Below are 8,975 nucleotides of genomic sequence, written 5' to 3' on the forward strand. Positions count from 1 at the left end.
GCTGCCTCCGACCTGGGCGTGGGGGTGGCAGTGGGCCAGCAGAGGCTCTCGCCAGCAGCAACCAAAGGAAGCAGCAACCTCCTAAATGGCTTGCCAGGCACCAGGGAGGCTTTCTGGGCTCACTGCCAAAGGCCGCAGTCCCAAAGAAGTCATGTCCCGGGGGCCAGGAGGGTTCTGACCTACCTTTGGAAGCCATTCCCACACAGTGGCTTCATGTCTTGGCCTGTGTGGCCCTCAGGCTAGGTTGGGGCCCTCTTGAAAGAGGCAGCCTTTGCTGCCCAACAAGATTACTGTCACTTGGGCTCTCGGCCTGCCTCTTCCGAGAAGGCATATGCATGGCCGGCACCCCTCCCCAGCTCGCAGCCTGCAGAAGAAGGTCCCCCTGAAAAGGCTGCTCCGGCTCCAGCTCAGGGGCCCTTCTCAGATCTCCCCCAGGTCTTCATACACAGCAGCCGGCCGGCCCTCGTCCACCGATTGCTCGGGTCCCAAAGGGCCCGGGGCCGAGGGTGGTTTGAGCACGCGGCTGTAGAGGGGGTCGCTGCCATTGTTGCTGTTGTTGCTGTTACGGGCCCCCTCCAGGCCCGGGTTGGGGGCCGCTCTGGGCTTGCTGGCCTCCAGCTGAGCAGATTTCTTGTGTGCCCGGGGAGGCTTGGGGGCAGGGCTAGGCCTGGAGGGCTTCAACCCGGCCTTTTGGTGGAAGGCAGGGACGGCATAATCACCAGTTCCAGGAAGGTACGGCAACTCATAGCCAGCTTGGCTCTCCAAGCCCTGAGTCCGCCAGGCCTCACAGGGGAGGCGTGCCTCATCGTAGATGGCGGCCGAAGCAGGGGTGGGCCACGGGGCCCTTCCTTCAGGCTCATCATAGATGTGCTGCTTGCCGCTCGGGAGCCCGTGTCCCTCGCCCGTCTGTGGCCTGGGCTGCTCCTCTGCCAGGCTGGAACCCCGACCTGGACCTTCTTCCTGCCACTGGCTGTCAAGGGGGTCAGCGTACAGGGAGTCTGGCCGGAGCCGCGGGCCCTTCACCGCATCCAGAGGCTCAGAGTAGACGTTGCTGGTGTCCTCCAAAGAGCCAGCCGTCCCGGAGAGGGAGGGCCGCAGCGAGGAGGAGCTCAGCCATGGGTTTTGCCCTTTGGGCACGGCAGTTTCCTTCCCCTCCCCAGCGACGCTGGCTCTGGCTGCCAGGGCACTCCTGGGCACCCGTCTCTCCGAAGAAGGAGCCGTGCCCTCGCCCTCCAGGCTGAGGGAGTTGGCCATGGCATTCTGGAGGGAGAAGATGCCAGGGGCCTCCATCTCAAGGGAGCTACTGCTTTGCCGATGCTCTTCCACCTGGGCCTTCTGGGCCTGGATTGCAGCCTCCACCACGTGGAAGATCTCATTGCCCTGCTTGGTCTCAAAAGAGAAGTTGCCGGCACCGGATTCACAACGCCGGCCAGCTTCGAAGGAGAACATCACCTGTGGAAGGGAAGCGTGGGGCTGTGGTCAGCCAGGGCTGCCCCAGGCAAGTAGGGCCGCCCCCGAGGAGCCTACCCTGACAAAGCAAGCGCCGGGGAGATGTTTGCCCCCCCCCCTCTGGCTCAGTGAGTCCAAGTACCCTGCTTCCCAGGTCTCCCGGGGGGGGGGGGGTAAGACAAAACCCCAGAGGCCCAACTCCTTTCCTGCCCAAAAGTCTCACCTTGTCCCTGCCATATCTGCGGAGGAGGCGATAGGGCCACGTGTAGAGGGGCAGGCTGGAGGGGGCCTCTCTGAGGATGAGCTCGTTCCAAGAAGCCTTCAGCACATACCTCCCTTGCAGCTTGCAGCGCTCGGCCGCTTCCGTCTTCTGCACAGTGACCCAGAACTCATTCACTGCAGCCAAGGGGAGAGTCAGCATGGAGGGCTGTCCTTGCAGGGAGGCCCCCGGGCACTGCCAATCCCTCCCTTGCAGGACGGGGGGTGAGAGAGCACATCCCATGCCACCCAGGAGAGCCCTGGACTTCCTGCCCCCCTCAGGAGCTTCCAAGGCACGGGACTGACTTGAAAAGTGGGGGCAATCCCACCTCTCCGCCCTCATGTGTTGCTGCCACAGAATAAAATTCTCCGAGGGGGACCAGCTGGACCATCCAAGTTACACTCAGCCCTCGAGCCCTACCTTCTTCTCTTGAGTAGTAAATGGAATTTGTGGCCATTTCCAGCTCCCGTTCTCTGACAGCCTCCGTAGCAGAGGGGGTCATTTTCCCAGGGTTAGTCTGTGATGAGGGGCATAAAAGGTCTCAGTGGCAGCCCTTGCCTGGTACTTCAGCAAAAAGGACCAATTTTTCCCCGGTTGCCCAGTGACCTTGACAGGATTGGCAATTGCTCTGGTGTCAAGAGCTCAACTCCTCATCTTTGGGGCCCTCAAGTTGATGGGTCTACTCTGCATGAATCCAACGAAGCTCCCCAACCCAGAGCTCTCCAGGTGAACAACGGTGCCAGCCTTGCCACCGGAAGCTCCCCCTGACAGTCTCTGGGCTCAGCACTCCAAAATGAGAGCCCATGGCTCTGGGCCTGCGGGCACTCGAAGTGGGAAGCCCTTTCTTTACTGTCCTCTCCCAGGACTCCAGATCCAGCTTGCTCCATTCCAGGAACTCTTTCTGGGTTGGCTGAACCCTTTTTAAAGTAAGTACCTAGATTTAGACATAGTGCTAAATTTGGGTCAACTCAGTCACTCAGTCCCACTCCCCACTTTCCTCTGCATCAGTAGTGGGTTCCGGATCCCGGTGCAACCAGTACAGTGCAACGGGACTGGGCGTCCACTACATGAACGCATGCAGCACGCGCATGAGTATTTACCGCCTGCAACGCTCCATGGCACCTCCGCGACACTCCAGCTGCTTGGCAGAGCGTCGCGCAGGTACCGTATGGTCCATGCGCAGAAGCCCCGAACACCTCAAATACTGGTAAGGAGCGTGGGCGGCGGGAATGGTACCTGGTGCACCTGTACTGGGGCTTACCGTTCGTAACCCACCACTGCTATGCATGTACCAATCCACCTGTCAATTTCCCAGGAGCTTCTTTTCCCTCCTTCCCTTTGGCTGCTTTGGCTGTGGTGGCCTTGCCCTTTGTCCACTTTTCCACCCCAAAACCTATCCTACCTGGATGGGTCTGCGCCCAGAATGCTTAGCTCTACCTTTGCTTTAGCTACTCCTTTCCCCGCCCACCAGTCCCGCTCACCAGAAAGGCTGCCTCACAGAGCTTCACCATCCAGTCAGCCGCCTCCGGTGGCTCGGTGGCAAAGACGTAGGTGCGGCTGCTGGTCTCCAGGCAGAAGGCAGCCAAGCCCTCCTTGGGGCTGCAGTCCAGGGCAGGAGCCACACTCACACAGTCTGCCAGCCTCACAATCTTCTTGTCCAGCCTCTTGGTACTGATCCGGTCAGCTGGAGCAGCCCCCTCCTTGCAGTCAAAGAATTCCAGACGGGCAACGCCATGAGGACTTGCTGGGTACAACACAAACCAGCTTTTCTTCCACCGCTGCAAACAGAGACAGACTGTGACAGCAGATCAAGGATGGGGCAGAGGGGAGCAGCCAAAAGAAGAAAAAAAAAAGGGGGGGGGGTCCTGGATGAAACAGATTCCCTGGGCCCCTTTCAGTCCGGAGTCAGGCCTGACGATGGGACAGAGACAGCCTCGGTGGCACTCATGGACGATCTATGGCAGGAGCGGGAAGGGGGCACTGCAACCATTCTCCCTCTCCTTGACCTCTCAACTGCCTTCAGCGACCTTAGGGGTGAGTTGGGGCTGGCACTAGTTCAGCTACTTTCCCCAAGGTCGACCCCAACCAGGGTTGTTAAGGAGTTAGAGATCCAGCCCTCGGCCACTCAAAGGGCTTGGTGCTCTGTTTAACTTGAAGCCACTGGGTCAGATCATCCGTCACCAAGAGTTGAGATATCATCAATAGACTGATGATACTCGGCAGTTTCCTGCTCCTTAAGCAGGAGCTCCAAGGCAACCCCCAAAGGGCACCCCAGTCTCGAATGAGGAAAGGCAGCCCCATCTAAAATAAAACATGGAAAATCCCCAGAACTGGGAGTCCTGATCTCTGCTGCCACTCAGTAGCGTCAGGACTGAGCCTGGCCTTGGGACGGGATCTCAAAGCCATCAAGGGGTCAGGATGTATCATTTCCTCACCCAATGGTGTCATGTAAATATGTTGAAAGGGGGAGTTTGGAGCCCTGTGGCACGCTCACAACTGAGGGGCAGTGGACTCGACCTCTTCCCCACCCTACCCCAGTATCAAATGGATGGGACCACTCCCAACCCCCTCCGCTTTTCCAGGAGGACACTGTGATCCATGGCCTTGAAGGCTGCCTAGAGATCAGGAAGCACAAGGATGGCTACCTCATCCCCATTCCTGTTGTGCCAAAGCATGCTCTATCCCCGCCTGAAACCTGGCTCCAGGTAATCCCTTTCCTCCCGAATCCCTTGGGGCTTCTCCCTAGCCAACCTCTTTGCAACTTCCCTAAAATGGAGAGCATACACCAAGGCTTCCTTCAGAGCTGAAGCGACTGCGGATTCAGAAATGAATCAGAGGCCAACAAAGGAGAGAAAAAATACTCAAATAATTAATAAACAATTTAAGATGTTTCTTAAAAACATCTGCAGACCCAGAAGCTGGGTCAAAGGCATCCCAATTCTAATTCCAGAGAGAGACCAACAAGGTACAGGAAGTGACCCACCGCTTTCTTCCCCAACTGCTGATGCCTCCACCTATCTAGAAGCCAGAGATGGATTTCTCTTCCATGGCTGGTCTAATCCCCTAACTAAAAAAATTGGCAACTCATTTTGGGGTAACAATTTCACAGCCAAACTGGGTTGTCGTTCCTCTCCCTGGCCCTGAACCACATTTTCTTGCTAGAGTGAGAGGATAAACAGCATGGTCAGACCACCCAGCCACAGAAGTGCCATATCAATCAACCATCTTCTCCATCCTACCAGCTTTCCCTTGTGCGAATATGGTTGCTCCTGATCCATATCCTGGGCCTCAGCCTTCTGGCATTGACATAAATGCCTCTCAGGAAATGATTTCACCCAATGGGAAGTCCTAGTTGCCATTTCCAAAGCTAATTAGTTTCTCTCTAGTAACTACCTAAAAGTAATTTAATTTTATTAAACTTGTAAGGCCACACAACTCTGCGCCAGCTCTGAACAGGTAGACTAAAAACTGAATTCAGATAAAATACCAATAAGAAACCGCAAACATTATTTTTAACCTAAACTTTCAGAGGACACCCTGCTCCCTCAACCCAAGGTCTGAGGAAAGAGGCCCTTTTAAAACCAGTAAGGTTTTAATTGGGGGCTAAGCACATTCGATGCTGTTCCAAAGGGCAGGTACTGTAAGAGGGGGTCACAGCTCTCACCAGATGGCACTACTTGATTGACAGGACCAGGTGAGACCGCTCTGCCAGATCTTATCAGTTGGGCAAAAACCACCTTTGCAGAGCTGGACCTTGTGCGTGGCTTCACAGTTGATAGCCACAGCACCTTGAATTGCACTCAGAACCTGCCTGGTGACAAAGGGTGCAATGCGCATGAAGTACAGAGTAAAGATAATGACCTGGACAGAAATATGCACGGAAAGTGTTACCTATGCAAAAGGAGCTGAACACATTTTAAAGTCCAGAGTAAGGAGCCAATATTTGGAAGCAGCCTCAGAGTCACAGGATTTCAAAGAGGAGGAGGAACAGCACAATTAGACTTGCAAGATTCTGATATTAGAGCCAATCTCAATAACAGCAGTTGCAGCCTTCTTTCCCATGACCTGATCTACCTTTAGATGGGTAGCCACATAAATTGACTAAAAAAATAAAAGAGCGAGCAACCCTGATCAGAACTAAAGATGAAAAGTTAACTAGCTCAGTAATCCACCTTCAACTCTGGAGCAGGAGAAAGGGAGGCAGAGACTGAGCAGCAACCTAGTAAGAAAGGCCAAAGGGTGACGATCTGGATACGAGAACCGGAAAGGGGCAAAGCAGCCACCAGCAGCCCTGCATCCTACTCCATGTCCTTGCAAACAACCCCCCCCCCTCTACCCCTGCCAGAGCTGGCTGCTGCCTCTTGCTCCTTTCAGAATTAACCGCTGCTTTCTTCTGCTCTGGGTTTCTAGACAGAACACACACCCTTCCCAAGGGGGGAGATTAATCCCCCACATTCAGGAAGATCTTTGGGCCCTGGCAGCTCATGCCCCCCCTTTTTTTTAAAAAAAAGGGGGGTTCTCTTACACTGTGCACTGTTTTAATAAAGGGCGGTGCTTGTAGCATGGATTCCTTGTGTACACCAGCAGTTTTCAAACTTTTACGAGTTGTACCACAGGACAGCTGAAGAAAAATTCAAGGAACCCTCAAGCAAGAGGCAAAGCTCTAGCGACAGAAAACTGCCTGCCTTTGAGAAAACGTTTTTGTATCACGCTCTGCCTGCCAGGAAACGCCCCACCCCCCACACACACTCTGGTTCTGCAGAAGTTTGAAGAGCCGGATCTGCGCTATTCAACGGGAAGCTCTATAGGCGAGCATCCCAATACACGAAGCAGGTTCAGCCTAAGAGCCAGGGGTGGGTTTTTCTGCCCCTCCCCCGTTCGCAAACGCCCGAGAAGCCTCTCCAGGCGGGCTGCGGGAAAACCCTGGAGGCGAGCACCCGGGGGGTTGCAACCCAGCCGGAGGGTCTTCCTCGCAACTGTGCCCGGCGCCTACCACCTCCTGGGAGCGATGGCTTTTCCGAATTTAGTCGCTCTGCCCACTGGCACCAAGGCGGGACACTGGCAGGGCCAAAGCCCCGCGGTCCCAAAAGCAGGAAGTGAGAGCCCGCCCGGCTTCCTCCCCGACATCGGAAGGGTCCTGCCCGGCCATTCTCCCAGAGGAGGGCAGCGCCATCCAGGAAGGAATAGCGCTTCCCCCGCACGGCGGGAGTGAAAGAGAAGGCGGCGGCGGCGGCGGCGGCTGCCGGGCAAGGGACAAACCGTTCCTTCCCCGGGCTGCACGGGAAGAGGAAGGCGCGCAGGAGCAGGGAACCGCCCCCCCCCCCGAGCGGAGATCCCCGCCTCGCGCGCCTACCTTGGCCCCCAGGAGCAAACCCGGCGGCTGCTGGAGCAGGAGCGGCCCCGACTTCACCGGGGGGTCCATTCGGAGCCTGGGCTGGGCGACGGCGGCGAAGCAGAGCCACTCCGTGTCCGTCGGAAGAGGGCGGGCTGCTTTAGGGCGCGTCACGCGCTCCGCCTCCCCCGGAGTGGGCTGTGCGCGAGCTCGCGGGCCCGGAAGAAAGGCGCGGCGGCTCCGAGCACGTGCCGAGCGCCAAGTCCCGCTGGAAGGAAGCAGCTTCAGACGCGTTGTGGCTCCGGACGCGCCCCTTGGGGAAGCAGACGGCTGCCCAGGCCGGCCCATCTGAAGAACGGGAGCCCCGAGGCGCTCTCTCGGGGGAGGTCCCTCAGGCGACCGGAGCGCCTTGGCCCTGGCCTGGCAGGAGATGGAGCTTCGATGGCTGAAGCGTCCTCCTGATCTCTGACCAAGGGCCGGAGCAGCAGCTGCGGACCTTTGCTTGGAGCGGCTTTGTTGAGAGGGGCCCTATAGGAATCAAATAAATACCTCAGGGGGAATCATGGGGGACTCAGTCTGGATGCCCTTCTGTGGGGCATCCCCATCCTCTGAAATGACACATGCACACGATGCCAATTTTATTCTGTTTAGGGCCAGGTCAGTGCACTTTTTGTTCTCCAAAGCCTTTAAAAAATAATGTTGATTTTTATCATGCTGCCATTCAGGGTTTTTTTGTAAATTAGGGCTGTGGTTTTTCTTGTCCTACGGTTTAGTCTTCCTAAACACAGTTTAGGCACCCTGTGTCTGATTCTAAGCTGCCCTGGGGATTTTTTTTTTCTAAAGGGCAAATTGCAAATGCTGACGTAAGTGGGAAGTAATCCATCTAGTTTTCACTTACCAGCTTCTTCGGTGGATGAAGGAAGGTGAGTGGAAGGCTGCTCAGAAAGAGGGGACTGTCACATCTTCCACTGCCCAACCAGATCAGCTACATCTGACCCAGAAGGACTTGGGCCGGAGCCTGTGGAGAAAGCACTGGCATGGAACGCCCTGCACCCTTGGAAAAAAGCAATAATGAGCCCGTGCCAGTGACTGACTCTCCCCGAGAGAGCAGGGCAGGATACCTAGTGGGGGGAGGGCATGCTTCTGTCCTGCTTGTGATCCTCCTAGGCCTCTTGTTCAGGTTAAGGGACAGCCTCATCAAGCTTGTCCAGAGGTATTAAGTCCAGTGCTTTCCTTAAAAAAAAAACACAACCCTCCATCAAAAGGGAAGAAGCAAGCGAGCGAGCCTTTTGGTCTTGCTGTTTGTCCATCTTTTTATGGTTTCACTAGCAAAGAGGATTTATGTTCGCCTGAGGCTGCTGGTAGAAGTCCTGCACTATGCAAAGTTTTGCCAGCTCCAAGAGGCCCCTCTCAGCCCAGGGCCTGGGGGAAAAGCCATTCTTAAAGAAGGCTTGGAATTGGACAAGATGAGGGAGTGGCGGGTCTCCAAAGGGCAGCTGCAGCAACTGAGAAGGCCGGGATGTCACTGAGTGATAATCCTTAGCACACTATTGTTGGGGTGCACAGCATCAGCACAGACCACGGGAGACGGGGGTCTCAGCTCGGTCCAAGCCTATGAAGCGTTTTGTGGTAAGCAGCTCAAATTGCACCCAGAAGCCAAGCGGCAACTAGTGCAGTTCCCATGGAAGGCTGTGATTTGGGCATCACTGCTCATGCCCCAGATTCTGTCTGCGTCAGCCACAGCTTTCAAGGGCAGCTCCACCTACAGCACATTGCAGCACTCCACATACAAGGTGATTCGAGGCATGAATGGAAGATCCTTAGCTGTGCCTGTGTCAAGGCCTTCTTGCTTCTAGAGAGGAAGCAGGGAGTCCAGCCAGATTGCACACCAGCTTCAAATAAGGCTGTCCGACCCGGAGGGGCAAGGATTGGGAG

At 56.0% G+C, this 8,975-nt stretch overlaps 1 protein-coding gene across 1 annotated transcript; it reads right to left on the reverse strand.

Moving 5' to 3' along the window:
• Positions 1 to 420: 420 nt before the first annotated feature.
• DOK1 (docking protein 1) lies at positions 421 to 7,559 on the reverse strand (the record flags this gene model as incomplete). The annotated part of the gene is made up of 5 exons (XM_081959874.1): positions 7,062 to 7,559; positions 3,190 to 3,486; positions 2,129 to 2,225; positions 1,673 to 1,845; positions 421 to 1,452 (listed from the first exon to the last, which is right to left on the reverse strand). The coding sequence occupies exons 1-5, from the start codon at positions 7,386 to 7,388 to the stop codon at positions 421 to 423; spliced, it is 1,926 nt and encodes a 641-aa protein (XP_081816000.1). The 5' UTR covers positions 7,389 to 7,559.
• Between the last annotated feature and the right edge of the window lie 1,416 nt (positions 7,560 to 8,975).

The sequence above is a fragment of the Natrix helvetica genome, assembly GCF_964273705.1.
Source record: "Natrix helvetica genome assembly, chromosome: 7".
NCBI lineage: Eukaryota > Metazoa > Chordata > Lepidosauria > Squamata > Natricidae > Natrix > Natrix helvetica.